General features: G+C 36.0%; 1 protein-coding gene across 4 annotated transcripts in view; it reads right to left on the minus strand.

Annotated features, from left to right (window-relative positions):
• DOCK4 (dedicator of cytokinesis 4) overlaps positions 1-18,909 on the minus strand; it is a 250,323-nt gene that overhangs the window by 129,334 nt on the left and 102,080 nt on the right. For all 4 annotated transcript variants that reach the window (XM_071552419.1, XM_071552417.1, XM_071552418.1 and 1 more), the window contains exons 4-8: positions 17,911-17,966; positions 16,395-16,491; positions 14,609-14,757; positions 13,564-13,648; positions 11,692-11,843 (exon numbers count right to left, since the gene is read on the minus strand). In XM_071552419.1, coding sequence (XP_071408520.1) covers positions 11,692-11,843; positions 13,564-13,648; positions 14,609-14,757; positions 16,395-16,491; positions 17,911-17,966 — 539 coding nt within the window. The remainder of the gene's footprint in view (positions 1-11,691; positions 11,844-13,563; positions 13,649-14,608; positions 14,758-16,394; positions 16,492-17,910; positions 17,967-18,909) is intronic.

Here is an 18,909-nt window from a genome sequence, read left to right on the forward strand (position 1 = left end):
AAGGATTGCTGAAAGAGCAGTGGCTGCTCTCCTGCCAAAGTGGCCTTTACATTTCTTTTGAGATGTGTCAACCCTCCTGCTAAAATCGGACTACCTCTTGAACGAGAAAGAAGTAAATAAAACCAGGCTGATTTTGTTTTATCTTGCTTCGGAGGAGCGCAAATTTGAGTAATAAGTGGCTAAACTAGAATGGAAGTCTCCTTTAAGAGTCTGCTAGCCAGAAAAACCCAAGATGCTTCATCTGTCCTGCATCTATGAGGTATGTGTGTTGGTTTTTTTTGTAATTTGCTGTAGTACAATTTTAATACAGTGCAAGATTAGATATTTTTGTGGGCACTGCACAGGAAATTGAAACTAACACTCAGCTACCCTATGCTGTGATCCAGTAAAAGTGAAATTATGCTTTTGTCGAAATACTGTAATGGAAAAGTAGCCCTGAGCTAGTTCATTGCTTCTGGTTCCCACGGGTTGCTCCCACTGTCAGAAATAGTGCTAGTTCATTTAGCTTAAATCCCTGTCCTGCTTAGTAGGCACTTCGCATGGAAAATGTCAGGATCCAAGAGTACTACAAGACAAAAAGCATCCATGGATAACGTGGAGGTATCTGACCAATAATTTCCAAGGACCAGTATTAACAAAGTGAAAGTTACAAACGCAAAAAAATAGTATACTAAGCGAAAAGGGCAGAGTAGCCTATCACCTAATGATAGATAAAAAATTATAAGGAGCACCTCAATTGTGTATGTAAGAAGCATATGATATGGAATTATTATGGGCACACATTCATGTACATGAATCTTTATAAAGAAATAGAATTCCACTGCTGAAAAAGTGCAACTAAGTCCAGTTTGAACTCTGCATCTCTAGTCAGTGTTCACACCTCCCAGAAGTTCTGTGCTATTGGTACCAGGTAACTACATCTGACACACAGCTCCTTCAACAATTGGAAAACATCCCCCCCCCCCTTTTTTCCCAGAATTATATTAATTCTTCTATATAATGGTAGAAACAAATATTAATAGAGCCTCTGAATTTCCATGACACTCAGAAACACAAAACTTAAATATCAATCAGATATAGAAGAAGCCATATACAGCAGCAGCAAATCAACTAATGAACTAACTTGCATGCACGTATATTCAGATATATAAATTACTTCTCACTCTCAATCCTGATTTTGTATTCAAGATACGTTGCACCATATAAAATTATTTCCAAATCTGGATTTATAGTGCCCTCCCAATCATTCTCCAAATCTAATATGTTTTCTTCTCTGATGTTAGAATAAAATGAAGAAATAATTGCCATAAAAGAAGACGGAACGGAAGAATAGACTCACACATTGTAGTCCTGGGTATCCTGGTGGACACCAAGTTGAATACGAGCCAGAAATGTGACCTTGTGGCACGGGAGGCCAATGGTATCCCAGGTTGCATTAGGCAAAGTATTGCCAGCAGGATGAGGACAGTGATCCTTCTCTCTACTCAGCAGTGTTTATACCACACCTAAACATGTTTAAGGAACTGGATAGAAAGGCTATGACAGCTGAGACTGCTTAGCTTGGAGAAGAGAAGGCTCAGAGGGGATCTTATACCATATCTCAATATATCTGAAGGGAGGGTGCAAAGATAACAGTCAGGCACTTTTCAGTGCTGCTCAGTGAGACAAGGACATAAACTGAAGCACTGGACATTCCCACTAGGCATCAGGACTCAAATTCTTTACGGAGGGTGTCTGAGCACTGGCACAGGTTACCCAGGGAGCTTGTGGAATCTCCATCCTTGGAGAAACTTTAAAGCTATCTGGCCATGATCCTAGGCAACCAGATTGAGAGGAGTTACACCAGATGACTTCTGGACTTCCCTCTCAGCTTCAACCATTCCATGATTTTGTGATTATGTGTAAGTACCCCATAAAGGCAGCACAGAATTACAGATGGGCAATTTGTGACTTTTTGGAAATACAGTTCTCAACACATTCTTTTCCATCTTCCACCTCTGCAAGATCATCACTGACATGAAGCAACATTTTACCATTTGTTTACTTGCCCTGAAGTTTTAAATAACTATAATTAATGAACAACATGTGTTGCAACAACATGTGGCATATTCTTCATGAGCCGGAGTGACAGGGTTCTTCTCTTATACATTTTTATAACCTCTGTAGCCTTGCACTGAGTACATACCCTACAGCTTCACAAATATATTCTCCATCTCCTTTGTGGTCTAGTGTTCAATGTGGCTTAGAAGCAACAAAGAATTTAATTATTTGAGTCTCCTGCTTTGAGAGTGCTGATGTCTGGAGTACTGATCCTAAGTAAACTAGATATTGATACTCAAGTGTAACCCACTTACACGCTTAAAATAATATTGAATCTTTGAGCTCTTGCTCAAGAGGGGCCATAAGGATATTTTTTAAGAAAGACATCTTGGATTGTCAGTAGTGAGCCTTCTGGGTAGAGGAAATGTATTATCAGCTTGATTCAAGAGACATCCAAGGCCTTTCTTGCTGTTGTTAACAGCAATAGTCAGTTGCAAAAACTTAGGTAGAGGGATGACTAAAAGTCAGATTCCTTGAGCTGTGCTAGAACAGAGCAGGTCTCAGGTTTGAAGATGTTGATGGAGGTTCACATGTCTTTAAACATTCACTTATTTTATTAATTATATTTTTGTAGAATAATTTCTTTTGTTCCTCAAAGGGAGAAAAACTGACTGTATTCTTTTTTCAAAATTTTGAAAACTTGAACACCAAGTAGTAAATATTTTGACTATAAAATGTGGATTTCAGCTTTTGGCAAAAGATTTAACTGAATTAAAGTAACAGCAAAATGGAAAGAAGACGGCATAAAAACATTGATGACATGTATGTCACTAAAAAGGTGAGGCTTAGAGTACAACAAAGGAAGGGTAATCTTATTCTTTGATATGGTCTGGAGTTTACACTATCATTAAGGATATAATCAAAAGCTCACAAAAAAGAAAATGCAGTTGGCTTTCATTGGCTTTGGATAAACAACCTATTCCTCTTTGTACTGTTTAAGAATCTGTGCTCATTTGAGGGTCATACTTCCAAACAAGGTTGTTCAAGGTGATAGAAAAAGGAGGATTAGCATGCCAACTTATCTCCCTTCCTCAGACAAATGGGGCCAGAGGCATCAATCATTTCTGATAAGACATTCCTATCATATTGACACAGACACAAAGTGTATATCAATGAAATAAAATCTTAACACACTTCATCTTTCTGAAGAGGTACCTTGAAAATTTCTCATTAACACTGCTACATGAAAAAAAATTATTTAAAAATTGTTTAGAAAAGACAATACATAAAAACTATGTGTCATATTGCAAATTTAAGAATTTCTATAGCAATATGTTGGCATAACACAGAGGAACAAACTCTACATAAATTTAAAGGTCAGCAGAGCAACTGGGACTGTGAGCAGGAGATGATGCAGCATTCTTATACATATTCATCAATGCCAAGAACAGAGTTTGCAGTCTGAATAGAACAAATGTAGGCAGCAGCAACCTAATATCCTCCATTCCCTTTTTCATAACACACTACCCAATGTTGCTCGTGTTTTCAAAATTCTCTTAAAACAACCAAGTCAAGATGGTAACGTGCTGCCACTATCAATATGGTCTTACAGGATCTACACTGGAAAGGTAGGCATTTCAGAGGACATTGGGATAACTTGAATTTTTTAACACAGTCATCTGGTATATATTTTTGGTGGGGTTTTCTTTTGTTTCCTTTGGTTTTGCAGCAGCAGAACATTCTTAGAGCAAGAAATAAAGTCAACAGAGGCTCAGTGAATAAGGTCTTTTGCAACTTGTTAAACTGATTCTATTAAAAGCTAGTAAGTGAGAACTTTCCAGGATCTGATAAAAAAAATCAATACATTTTTGATTACAGGATTGGTGTTCTTAGAGCTCCATTGTTATAAATGGGCCCCCTGGCTATACTAAGGTCATCACTGCTGCAACAAACTGTTGTATTGGGTAAATGATGTCAGCATATGTGGAGGGAAAGCACGTACTGTCATCTTTATTTCTCTCAAAATCTGCCACTACAAAATGGGTAACTGTAATCTCTTGAAGTACCTATTATTGGCTTTTTAAATGTGATCCAACTGCAGAAAGAGAAGTTTTTTTCATTAACTACTGTACTGGTAAGAGAAAAAGATATCCCCAAAGCCAACAGTCATTGCCACAGTCACACTCTACAGTACTCTAAATGTTGGGAATCTAAGCGTTTTCATATTCCAAGGAAAAGAAACACCTGAAAAACTTCCTAAGTCTGATAAATGACCACAAACTATAACTGATTTACAAAGCAGCTAATAGAGAGCATCAGAACACAGGATTGTTGCAGTGTGCTCAAGCATTACAAACACACATTTCCAGTCTTCCTTTGGAACTGAAACAATGGCCTATTGCTTACCTAAAGTTTAAACTTAGCTATTTTCTCATTAAGTGCATCTCACATTAAATCAATTGCATTAAGGTGTCTACAATCTGACATTTAACTCTGAAATTGTTTTTGTAATGTGATTGTAGTGGCTAAAAAGCTGAGTGACTTCATGTTTTACAGGATTTTTACCCCCATTCAAACTATGATCCTGTCATATCCATTTACATATACCATTTTATGATCTATGTGATCAGATTAGTTTGAATCAGGTGCTTTTGAAGAATAGATCCAGATAATGACTGAACTCACATACTTGAGGTACACACTAAGTTGCTGTAGAACTGTAAGTACCTAGTAAAAGCTCAGCAGTGGCCAGGAAAACAGGACTGAATTGAAAGACAAGTGTCAAGAGATGTGAGTATGGACCTCTTTTATTTTCCAGCTACAGTAACAACCCTGCTCTACAATTGTGTATGCAAGGAGAGGAAGAGGAATGTAAGGCTTGAAGATGTAACAGTGCATAAACCAAAGAATTTTACTGGGACGAGTCCCATGGCTGTACCATATTAAAGCAGTGCCATTCACAACTCACTCTAACCTATTCAGGAGCTTTTACTGTTCTAGGAAAAAAAATTGCAGAGCAGAAGGAGGGGAAGGCAAATGGAATGTGATACCAGAACACACCGGGGAAAACTCTAGGAACCATCAGGGGTTTATTTCAGCTCATTATTGTTAATTTAACTCAGAGCAAAAATTATTCCTAGCAGCTAGTTTAGCCAGAAAATATGGATATATACATATGCATACATATCAAGCAAAATTAGCATGCATCAATTAAGTAGAAAATAAATGACTTGCAACTGTAGTCTTAATGCATCAAGTTCACGAGCATGTCATCACTCAGATTTAAATACCTGAATTAAATACTAACAGTTTTCTTGTTTCCATACAGGTAGAATATTCATGTTCAAAAAAGCCATTTAAAGTGTGAAGAGACACATCAGACAATTGTATCAATACAGAAACAGTCTGAAAACCAGTATTTATTATTACTGCTTATTAACAACAATAATAAAGTCATAAATAAACTTGTACTGTATTATTACCTCTAACTTATTACAACAGAACTGATGTTATTGTGGATACCACTACATCTAGAAACAGTTATTTTTAACAGCAATTTCCAGCAACAGAAAAAACTATGGGGAAAAGTAGTCCCATACTGTCCCAAAAAAATGGAAAGTGATTTGGAAAAATGGAAAGAGTATTTACCTCTAGCTTAGTAAAGCTGCTAAGAAAAACATCCTATTGCCAAAGTGGGTGCTGATCACACTAAGTTCAGTGCAAGCTGCTACCAATCCAGAGAAATCTTTACCTAGAAATTTTGAAGGTCAAAAAGAACCCTAAGCAGCACTGAATTTTTTGTCACTATCTGACATGAGATTTCTTCTCTGGGAAAATCACTAATGCATTTCAACATCAGTTTTTCACATCTCACCAGAAAACGTATTATTACCTAATTCTTAGTGCATGTCAGAAAAATCATGAGCATTTATATGTGCTGTAAGGATGAAAAAATAGTTAACCTAGAATAATCTAATGTACCCATTTTTTTCTTTATTCATAGAATCATAGAATGGTTTAGGTTGGAACAGACCCTAAAGATCATCTAGTGATGATCTATTTAAAACACTAAAAGAATACTAAGACACATTATCAAAAACAGAGTAATTGTTTAATGCTTTTATGGCTTTAATTTCCATCTCTTACTTATTTTAAAAAGTGCTATTCCAGAAATGCACTGGTAGGTCACACAGTGAGAACACCAATTTATATGTTAAAGTAGAAGGATACTCCTTAAACACATATATTGCTTACCATAACATAATAACAAAAGAAACAACACACCATGTGTTCCATTTTAACAAAAAAAAATCAGTATATACTGAAGCAACAACAGTAAATTTATACATGTATTTATGACTTTTGATCCATCTATCCTAAATCCTTTGCAAATATTTAAAGAGCAAATTCAGAGTGCTTTTCCTTACAGATTCCACGCTGAAGGGCTAATGTCAAGAAGTCAGGTATCTAATACTGAGAATTTATATCATTTATGACTTCAACATCAATGCTTTCTGAATTTGAAGTCTCAAACTTTATTAAGAGTATTTATTAAAGTAGTGAAACAAAAAACAGAAAAGAAATAGGATAGATTCAGATCAAAATTACTTCAGGGTACGTTGAGCAGCTCTTTAATCAATACAGTCTACGGATTCTGAGGAGCCATCCAAAACGCCCTAAAGAAGATGCAGACATTTCATCAGCTGAACTGCTTTCTAGGTTTTGCTGACGATAACTAGATCTCTGCAAACAGTAATAGGAGCCTAGAGGTGCAATTCACACAAAGATTTCAAGTTTAGATGTCTTTGCAGCTGGATTCCAATCCTAATGTCCATTGAGTCACCATGAAACCTTCTGAAATTAGATAAAAAGGAAACACTCAGCAGTAGTATATGTCTTAATCCAGGCACCAGAAAGATACCACCATCTACACAGATTCCAGTGCTGATGACAAGTCCACTCCTCCTCCTGAATCCACTTGAAGACATACTTGCATTTTCTATCAGGATTAATTCTTTTCTAATAAGGCATAACTACTCAGAGAAATAAAAGATAATGAAGAGGAGGAAATGCTAAATTTAAATTTACATATAAAGCACTCTGGACTTTTTTTTAATATTTTAAATAGAGAGGAACAAGAGTGCAGTGTAGGTGAGGATCAGATTTCTATCAGGAGACTGGGTTTTTCTTTAACGAAAGAAAGATCCATGCCAAATTTCTTGCCCTGCCTTTGAATATTCAAACTTACATTTCCTGTCTTCCAAAGAATCTGTGATTGTCTCCTAAGCAAAAGCAATCTTCATTAAGACATTGTATAAAGTGTAAAAGGAACTAAAATTACTACTATTCTCCCTTTCCTCCTCTGGTTGTCTTTACAGTGGCTAATACTGCAACATGTTAGAATCCAGTCCTGACAACAATACTTACTGAACTTCTTGCTACAAAACAGATGGGTCACAAGCATTAAAGTTTTGTGCTTACATTCAGGATCATAGTTTTCAATTTGATAACTCAATTTTTTTATACTTAATACACCTAACATTCTTTTAAACTGTTCTTAGCATGTAATGATGTTCTATTTTCTTATTTGACACTCAATTCTAGTCCAAGTCAATTGCAAGAACTGTTAACACACTGAGCTTTCTGCTCATAACTTGATTTGTCTCAATTGCTATGGCAAGTTTTTTCCAGAGAGAATCTATAACTGTCTAACAAAAATTTTCACTAGCTTTCATTGCTCAATGACTATTCTCTTAGTCCAATCAGTCTTTTATGTTGCCTAAGAAAACTACAGTTTTACAATGCCCTAAGGACAATCTTACTCTTGCACAAATCTCAGCTATCAGACCATACATTCCCCATGTTATGAAGCGCCTCCTCTTTTCCTTGTTTTTCCAAAGCACAGACTTTTCCACATGGTAACATGCCATCCACTCTATTAATAACCGAGATATTTTCAAAATGAAGAGAAACATCAAAGCCTTTCAAAGTACCCAGCATTACAGTTGATCACAAAAATCAGTAACTGCAATTTAGCCAAGTCACTATTCCAGAATCAAATTATTTTATGCATGGTAGTAAAAATCACATCCTCATCAGTAATATATGAATACTCAAAATTTAATGAATACATTCTGTATAAACTCTGCAGCAATATACAGGTAGACTTATGCTGACATATTCAAAAAATCTAAGAAAAATACCGCAAAATATCCTTTATATACTGTAATTTCTTTCAGGCCAGTACCATGAAGAAGCCAGGTGAGTTGTGAGCTCAAACATACTATGTTTCTTTCTGAACCATTTTGCATCAAAGCACCCTACCCAGAGACTGGCATTTTCCTGCACTAGTCTGGAGTAGAACTACTGTTCCTTTTTGTAGATACTTGCCCCACCTCAGCATCTGCAATTGCAATTCAGCTTAACTGTGACACTTGACCAAATATTTCTGTTCAAACAGCTGAAACAGTACAAAAACTGATAACAGAAAACAAAAAAAACTCCCTTCAAATAAACAAATACAAAACAAACAAAAAAAAGGCTGTGGAAAAAGATACCCAATCATTTTAAACAATAATCAGATAATGTTGATTCTAGTCCTCCAATAATCTTTTAAAGCTATTTCAATTGCATAAATCTCAGGTTAGAAAAAATGAAATAGATATATTAGAGATAGATGTATACAGAAATCTTACAATTGCAGGTCCACTTGAGAGGAAGCTAAGTTAGTCTTAAGAAATTCTATTTTTAAATCTGAATTCTGCTATTTTTACTCTCTACAACTGAACTCTTTAAGAGACTACAGAACGCATTTGCTTTATGTGAATTTATATCAGGTAGACTATGAACACTATTAGAGTCCACATAAAGCTACATTTTTGGAGTAATTACACCTGTGAACTTGTACTTAACATTAGGCATTCAAACAGTCTCACTAAAACAAGCAGGATAACCCACCTGAGGAAACCATGGTGCAAAGAAATAAACCCCAGAAATTCTAACAATAAGCAATGAATTGAAGAAATACATTTTAAGTCATGTATATTCATATACTTCTATGTTTATCTGTGCTAGCAACAAGTTTCATCTATTATTCTCATTGCATTTTTCTACTGGACAACAAAATGATGACTGAGGAAACCAAGGGACAAATGCCACAGCTGGGCTGTGACAGACCTTAAGGAGTTGCCACACACAGCTTTTGACCTGCACTTTCATGAGAAAGGAGCAGAGTCTGCATCTCCAGGCTCCACAGCTCCATTACTGCCCACAGGCTTTGGCACCACTGCAGGGGGTGAACTGCAGGGGCTGGGGAGCACAGACACTGTCTCCTCTCATCTTTCTGAGGGAGGCTGCTCATTTCATGCATGCATCACCGAGGCCCTAAAGATCTCTGAAATACCTTACTCATTTGTCCTGAATAAAACTTATATATTGCACAATACTGTTGCGCACCAAGACCAGCTAACTTTCATTTAACTCTGTGATAAACTGGTTAAGTCACTTCCAAGCCTAGTCCAGACAGACCATATCAATCTCCAGCATGGACACCTCTTTATTCCAGAGTTCATTCTATGACACAGGTATAGCTTGCATTAAATTTGTTCTTGTTAAAACTCCGGTTTAGCATGTTGAGAGGCTTCTATTTGTCTCTTAGGAGGGTTTTTTTGTTGTGGGTTTGTATGTTTCTTTGATTTGCACATGTTTGCAAACTGCCATCACAAAGCTTATCCTGTCATTCCCCCCATACCCCAGAAGGCAGCTTGGATTTGTAACAACAGGCATCTTCAAGGTTTGTTAGTAATGGGATGAGGAAGTTCACACATAGTAAGCAGCTGCAAACAGACACTGGAGTCAGGAATCAATAACTAAAGGTCTGATCACAGCAAGCATGAGAGAAACACCTCTAGAATGTGTGCTTTCATGTAACATGAAATCCAATCCATTTGCTTTCATACCACCACCACTGCCTTAACCTTGTTTTCAGCAATCTATATCAGCCCGAATTGTTTTCTGTCAAAGTCTGCAGTTCTCTCCTAATCTATCACCTGCTGTGGCATTCACTGGAGTGAACACAAACCATGTATCCTGATGCACATTTAATTTTCAGAAATTACAGTAAACTGCATTTTGGTGACTACTATCTAAATTGCAGGCCAGAACGAAATGTCAATATTTAGCAGCTAACACTGTAACAATAGGTGTGTATATATTATCTCACTAACAGTAAAAATTAATGTACTCTTCCTTCAAAGCACTGGTTCGTTATCTTGCCTGCACTGCAAAACGAAAGCATAATTTTACCAAATTCAGCCCAACTTCCATATGGTTCTCCAAACTCCTATTGCCATATGTAAGACAACAACCTCTGGGAAAGACTCACACAGGAGAAGCTCATGGAGAACTGTCTCCTCTGTGGGACAGACTCCAGCCTGGACAAAGGGAAGAGTGCAAGGAGTCCTCTCCCTGAGGAGGAAGGAGCAGCAGAGACAACATGTAATGAACTGACTGCAGCACCCATTCCCCATCCCCCTGCACTGCTGTGGCGGTGGATGATAAAGAGAAAATCAAGAATGAAGTTTAGCATAGGAAGAAGGATGTTTTAGGCTTTGGGTTTTATTTCTCATTATCCTACGCTGATATGTTTGGTAATAAATTAATTTCCGCCAAGTCAAGTCTGTTTTGCTGTTGATGGTAATCGGTGAGTGATCTCTCCCTGACCTTATCTTGTCCCATGAGCCTTTTGTTCTATTTTCTCTTCCCTGTCCAGCTGAGGAGGGGAGTGACAGAACAGCTGTGGTTAGCCAGAGATCAGGGTCAACCCACCACACCCATCACCACTGTACAACCACTTAATGGTTCAGACTTCCTGGCATATTCCTCAACCAGAACTTGTTAGGCTCTTGTACTAACTGTGCTTTCTTCCTGTGCTCGTGTTTATTAAGCACATAGTGGTTTCACTACTGACCACTCCTATGCTTTCTCTCTCGGCCAGAATTCTCCTAAAAGTAGAAACAACTACTGAATATTTAAAAAATCAAAGGCTATCAAGACTCTCACAGAATTTAAGCTCTAGGAGAAACAGAAAAAGAATGGTTCGGCTCCCACGTGAAAAAATTAAGCCAAACCAACCCAAAGTGGATGTGAGATTGGGTTTGACTCTTTCACTGAAGAATCAACTCCTTTCCACTGAAGTACAGGCTCCTTTCATAAAAAGTATTCTTAACTCACTGACTAAGAGCAGCCTGCCAGTTTTGTGTACTGAGGAGAACTCATCTCACAAATATGACAGAGCAAGCAACAGTTCAAAGTTTTGATTGGAGAGAGAATAGATACTGAAAAACAAACTTTAAGTCATAGCACTAACATTCATTCTTTATGCTTACATGTATAATATGTTCCTACACAAACAAAACCAACTGAAAACTGAAATAAGTAAATAAGACAGCAAAATACAAATTTTTTAACCCTGAAGTGATACTACAAATTATTAAGCATAATTGAATTTCATGAGGAAGCAAAACCTTCTCCTGAATGAAGATTATCTTCTTCTTACTTGTTAATGTGGAATTTGTTACCTTATCAAAATGTACAGTATATATAGCGTAAAACGTATGTAAAATCAGTATTTGAGTAAAAATCACATGGCACCTGATGGGTCGATTTTCTTTACTATCAAAGAGTGAGAAGATTACTTCCAGTTCCTCTCCCAAATTGGAGCACATTAAACTCTTCATTTGAACAAAAAGATGGTGGCTGCTAGCGGGTACTGGTGTGTCTTTTTTTCGATGACGATGTTCCATCTAAAAATACCAGAGAAGCCAGATTGAATTTATCATGAAAATCTCAAAAGAGGTAAGAAATGTAATACACAACTAATTTCTTAATCCAAATTACTTTTTTTTATTCAGTATATCTTTGCAATAGGTTTACTGTTGTTGTTTTGGAGCAGGTTGTTGGATGGTTTCTGGGTTTTTTGCATGTGACAAGGAGAACGCAAGGAAGTTACTTGTCCCAGTGTTGCACTGCATCATAGTTATCTCTAGGAGAAAACCAGTAACCTCTAAAAGTTTACCTTTTTTCTACTCTGAAAATTCCATGCCACTTTAATGCTTTGTGCTGAAACAACAAATTATTTCATAGCTGATTTAAAAAGTTAATGATCTGACATTCTAGTATGCAAACATATAAAAAAATGCTTTTGCAGAAGACTAAATATCAGTATTTTACAATGGAAAAAAGCAATCACCTCCATATTTTACAATCCTTAGCAAACTGCTATATAGAAGCTAATAAATTATCTTGATTTGACTTCACAGTTCATACCTTTAGCATTTTAGTCATCCATTAAGAGCACAACAATCTTATATTGTACCAAAAATAATTTTAAACTGCAATCTTTCTAAGCTACTTAACCTTAATACCAAGGTTATCTTTTGTTCCCCTTTATATTTTTCAAACTACACTGCAAGAGTTCCACAAATATTAATCTGGGTTATTTTAACTCTGTATGTTTCTTCTTATGTTTAATGGTACCTCACTGTATTTTATCAAGTGCTTCTACAGGATTCCATAACATTACATATGAATTTAAAACTACTCAAAGGTATACTGACTGTTAAAATGAAGAATTTAACATTAGGCTTGACATTAGAAGTTATCAACACAAGTGGTTTAAAATAATAAAAAATATAATTTCAGCTCCACAAAGGATTGCAGCAATGATTTGGAGGGGGAGCAAGGGAGGCAAGTGTGTGTGTGTGTGTGTGTGTGTGTGTGTATGTGTGTGTGTGTGTGTGTGTGTGTGTGTGTGTGTGTGTGTGTGTGTGTGTATTTAATAACAAAAGTTATCATAAATACAATTTAGTTTAAATAAAATCCTAGTCTTAAACACATAAAGCTCAGAACTGTCTATCTGTATCAGCTGCAGTACTTAAATATTGAGCCAAAGCCTACATAAACAAATTGGCAAGTTTTCTTAGACCTTGCAGGACATTTAATCAGAATAAGAAATACCAGTGCTGGTTTCAGTAAATCAAGATGAGCTTTTATACCCAAAGGAGAGCTTTCCTATGCAATCTAACTGCTATTTACATTAATATATTAGAAAAGACCAAGAACCCAGTATGATTAATTGTGACAATACTTGTACCACGAGAATATTATTATATTTCTACAAATCTTATCTAAACAAACTCATGGGCTAGGTAAAGCTCTAAGGAAAAAGAATCTCATAAGCTTTTACTGATGATTAAATGCATGCTAACAGTCAAAATTTTAATGACACATCAGAAAACAAATCTAACAAATAACATGTAAAATAAACACATATGCACACACAAATTCGATATTGAATCAAAGCATCTCATACGGATGTTGAGATGACATAGTAAAACTTATTACATTATGAAACACCAGTTTATTGGATCAAAAAATGGTACTTTAGGTTAAGCGGAAGAGAGCTGCCATCAAACCAACAGTAGGTAACTTACAGCAAAATTACTGAGTATTACATTCACATACCAGTCTGTAGAGCTCTGTAATGCTGATCTCTTCAGGATCCACCATAGCATATTCTTTTCTTGGAACTAAGTCAAGTCCCAGTTGTCTGTATGAGAAATTGAATAATAGTAAGTAGTTTCTACATTCAAGAGAAACAAATTAACTCTGCTTCTGTTTATTGTTTATTCAAATAAATAATGACCATGTCAACTGGTACTCTACAGTTGACTTCAGTTTGGGTTTAATGTATTTTGGCTGTATTCGCCATTCGCATATGACTCCTCCTTTTTCTCCACTTTGCAACATTAATTAATATATTTTTCCACAATTTTTAAATCTGTTTCACATTGTGGACAATGTGGATATTGTCCTTTGTACTATTGTGAACATTGCACAGTGTGAATGAACTAGTACCACTAATTTGAACGACAACCATGGAAAAGAAGACAAAAAGAAAATCCATCAAATGCCTAAATACTAGATTATTTTTAATTTGGACTCGATGGTATCAAAGAGATGCTTGTCTGTATCCCCTTAACAAAATAAGGAAATGAGTTTGCATCTACAGGAATAAAGCAGAATTTGTGTTAGCTCGTATCAGTTATTCATATAAAAGAAAGAAAGATGTAGAGCAGAGTAGCAAACCGTATGTTAGAGATGCCCAAGTAGGAACTAAATTGTGTGACACAAGTCAAAAAAGAAGCCATGTCAGCCAATATAGTTTCAGTTAAGACACAGAGTTATGCTAACTGCATCATACAGGACTCTAGCCAAGTATGTTTTAAAAAGACGTAAAAGGCTGTTGCAGATATTCCAATGAAATTCTCTTACAGACAGGACCACTGTTACATAAACTACACTGACACAAAAAAGCAAAACAAAACAGTAAGTCATATTTCACTGTTACAACATAGTGATCAGAAACAAAATAAAGGAGAAAGTCCCATTAAAAAAAAGACAAGACTTGTTAGAAACTTGTTCCTTATTTCAGGATTCTACAATCAGCCTAAAACAATAACCTTAAACTTTTATTGCATTATTTTCATTTATTGTCATATTTACTCACTCATTGCCCCAGTCCAGACGAGCAGTGATGTGTCGCTTGACATCCTTCATCCGATCATGGGTGAGATGGCCAACAAGGACCTGCCTTCTCAGGTCTAGGATTTCATTCATTATGTGCCACAGCCGGTGAAAGAGATCCCCCTCATTCCTCTGTGAGATAGAAATAAAATTGTCTCTACATCACCTGTATAAGGTGACAATCCTAATCAACACAGACATGATGAGGAAATGAAGAAAACCCCTTCTTAGTCTTTTTTTCCCCATAGTACTGTGACCATTTTTACCTGCATGTTTGTGTGTATATAAAATAATTTCAAAGTTTACCACAGACCCTGTCTCTGCACCACATTCATTCCAGTATTTCACTTCAGCTCTTTATGTCTCATGTTAACACAGTCTAATGTACATGACAAATATAATATAAAATTCAAGAAAAAAGTTGTTTCAGTTGTTTCATGACATAGCACTGTTTTATTCCAAGAGCATGTTCATTCTGTGCTGCTGTCTCATTCAAACTGAATATATATGATCTTTAATTCAAGACTATCTGAATTCATGCACATAAGGGGTAGAAAAGGTAATACATCTGAGCACTCAAACTCTGAACCACAGACTATTAATTGTCTTTTAACTTTTTCTTGCATTGATATAACTGCATACACTACCATCTAACCTTAAATAAATAGTATCATGCAGACAGAATCTTGTTCAGACAGTTCATCTTACGGTGAAGTAGGAGAAATTATGTGAATATGATTGCTTAAAGCCACATCCTCCTACTCTAATTATATATTAGCTAAGGCCATAAACAATTCCCCATATAAGAAATTCTGTTTGGGAAGAAACTGTTAACTCTTTCTTCACCAATTCTAAGTAGTTTTACTTGATAATGTTTTTCTGAGAACCTAGAGGAAATTACAACTTCCATTTACGTGGTTCATCACACGAAGTTGAAAAAACACTACTATTCAGAATTTACTGTTAATGCTTGCCATAAACCCTAAGACCACTTCCCTTTTCCTTGTTCCTATGGCATTAAAAACAAAGTACAGCTATTTCTGCTGCATAATTGCTATGAAAAGCTAAAATTCACTTAGAAGGACCATTACTCTTCATCAATAATTTTTTTGCATTCCAAGGGCTCTGACAAATTGCCATTTGATAAATCTGCTCTTTTTACTTCACATTCATTCACTTCATAAGCTCATTAAAATGGGCATTAATTTATTGTTTGTCTTGGCTTTCTGTCTGGAAGGAAGGCAAGCCAGGGTACTTTGAATGTGCAATAACAGCATTGAAGAAAATAGCTGCCCACAAAAGAAAACTGCAGTAAGAAAAAGGGGGAAATACGAACATTATAAGTAACAGAAAACCAATGAAAAAAGAGCCCTTGAATTAAGCGAGAGCCAGAAAGGACTTTATAGGAACATTACAGAGAACTAGACTGACAGTACTTTTTCACAATTTTCCATCAGACACTGGTATACAGACATTTACTTCTACAGTTAAGAAAACAAATTCAATGAACAGTAATTCAGGTGCATTTTTGGTCTTGGTATCTACCAATAAGCTTTACTGAAGTAAATCACACATGTGTATCCAAGAGATGCCAAAGTTAAAGAACACTATAAGGCTCAAAATAAATATTTCAGGTATTACAACAGTTAAAAACCAAACTGTTTTGGTTTTTTTCTGAAATACGTACTCCAACTAAACTAGGGAACCTAAACAACAGTGTGTCTTTTGAGATGGCATTAAATCAAAGCAATATTATTCAGGGTACTTGCCACATAGAGTTGTTTCCACATTGTTCCCCAGTCTCTTAAAGTTGATGTCATTTCTGTAATAACAGAGTCTTCTGTTGGAATAACCATTTCAAATTGTCTGTAACATGCAGAAGAACACATGATATTACACAAGCATTACTAATCCTGTTGAAGTTACTAACATGTAGACTTCTTCCTTCCAGTAGTGATGTCTATCAATCTACACGGGCATTCCTTCAGACCACGACACTTTTTATTTGCATATTTATTTAATCTCCATGGAAAAACTTTGGGTGACAACAGTTTAATCCCCAAACAAAGTCTTAGTCCTAGAGAAATTAAGGTGAAGGTTTTTTACTATAAGATAAGCATGTCAAAAACAACTTCCACAGCAGAGTAAGTCCCACCATTTCTAAAGGGATCTTGCCACTTTAGCTGTTCATGCCTGGACTACTGTTTTCATGATATTTTGTCTCTTTCAGGAAATTAACATAACAATGTGACAGCCCCTGGCTCTGAGGTGCTATAGGAGGTGTGGCTGGAACAAGAAACATTAAGCAACAAGAAAAACAGAGACAACAAAGACTGAACTCCCTGCAAGTACTGTCATGGTGTCCACTAACAAAAATTATTTCACCTTAAAGCTTTATTTTATTATGATGGTTTACAATTTTATTTCACTGAACCTTGAGTTTTAGCTAAAACCACTTATAAGGAGAAAGGATCCTAGGGCATGACACACCATTTGTGGCTTGAACTCCATCACAAACAACAGTAATGTGTGACAGTAACATGGGGACATTTTCACCTGTGAGAATGAAACTTTTTAAATATGATTACAGCCTTCATGACTATTTCTGCCTATCACAAATAATAGTCAGTCATTAATGCTCCCAAAACAAAGGTAACACACAGTTAATGTTCAGGCATCCATCTATTATGAGAAATGTGTTTTACCTAAACAGGTCTTGTATCATTTCTCTATTAATAAATCCAGATAAAGGATAAAATGTGAATGCTCACAAATTAAGTAAAAATTTGGGAAAAACTATTAAGCTAAGATCACTGATTTTTTTTTTAAGTGATACCCTCAAGGTAAGTATAACACTAAAAAAAAAATCAAAAACCAGTGTTTCTTTTAGTCAGAACATTGGAATTCCAAAATAAAATTTTAAAATTCTTTTTAACCAACTAATCTGGGTTTTACCAACTTTTCTAAATATGAAAAGACATCAGCTTTTGTCAAAAATAAATATTAGCTCTTCATCACCTGAAGAAAAGAAGTAAAGGAAAAAATCCCTATTCGTTTACAGCTTTAGTGAACTATTTTGCCATTAAACTGATCCACTATTTTGTTTTCCAGAATACATTACTACAATTTTATCACCATGAGGGAGTATCACATTAGCTAAGGACAACCACTTCAAGTCCTGTGGCAGTAAGCTGAAGTTAAGATATCACTACTTTATAATCAAAAGATCTTTGATATAAGTAACTGATCGTGTCTAAATATTTGAAATCAGCACATTTCACATACCCTTTGTTCTTAACACACGCATTCTTCAAGTGAATGTAGTTAGATGGAAATATGCCCTGAAAAATAAAACAGTTTAGGTAAAAATGCCCCCTCACATGAGATTAGCATAGCATCTAGTAACATTCAATATGCAAATGAATGCTGAATTAAAAGTCCTCCAAATAATTAACAAAAAACACAACAGAAAGCATGCAATAAATACTCTGTATAGCTCTAACAGAAACTAAAATGTTATATTCAGTAGAGTTGAACATCTCAGAAAACTAGAAGGTAAACACATGAGGAACATATAGAAGATTGCTTGAGAGATCCCTTAGGCTAGATGGGTTTATTCATTATTCCCACCTTGACAAGAAACAGGCAGCTGCGGGGGATAACGTCTTATAAACCTCATCTTAAAAACAGGGATTTTCAGATGGGGATTTTCAAAAAAAAAAGTTAACAAAGTTCAATAAAAATAAAGGTAAGTTAATACCGAAAGTAAAAATGAAGTTTTATTTGGTGACTACTACGCCCTGCAGTGCACATGAAAGTTGTGGCAGATGCCGGTCATGGACCCTCAGTGTCCTCCCCAGAGTGGTTCTTTCTAGTTATTTAAGGGCTGTCCACTGTTCACTTCAACAGGTAACATGGCTGCAACATTCATGCTGCTCTTACAGCACACTAACCTTCACAAATCAGATTATGCAAAATAAAGCAAGTCAGTGTCAAGCTTCTGGCTGGGAACATAATACACTACAGCTCATGCAGTGAGCTGTAGTGTAAGTTCTCTTCATAAGAAACACAGCTGCATTCAGCTTTCCTTTGTGATGATGGTGTTCCATTTTCTTTTAACACAGGCATTTGGACAAAAACACACCTACTATGCAGAGGCAACTGTCCTTGTAAATGCTCCTATTCCTCAGTAATGCAAAGTAGTTCAGGAGATCATCTCCCAAAGACAATAAGACATACAGCCTTGCAGGTGTAAAAATATGCCAGAAAACAGGATGGCTGCAT

Source organism: Pithys albifrons, chromosome 3 (genome assembly GCF_047495875.1).
Source record: "Pithys albifrons albifrons isolate INPA30051 chromosome 3, PitAlb_v1, whole genome shotgun sequence".
Taxonomy (NCBI): Eukaryota; Metazoa; Chordata; class Aves; order Passeriformes; family Thamnophilidae; genus Pithys; species Pithys albifrons.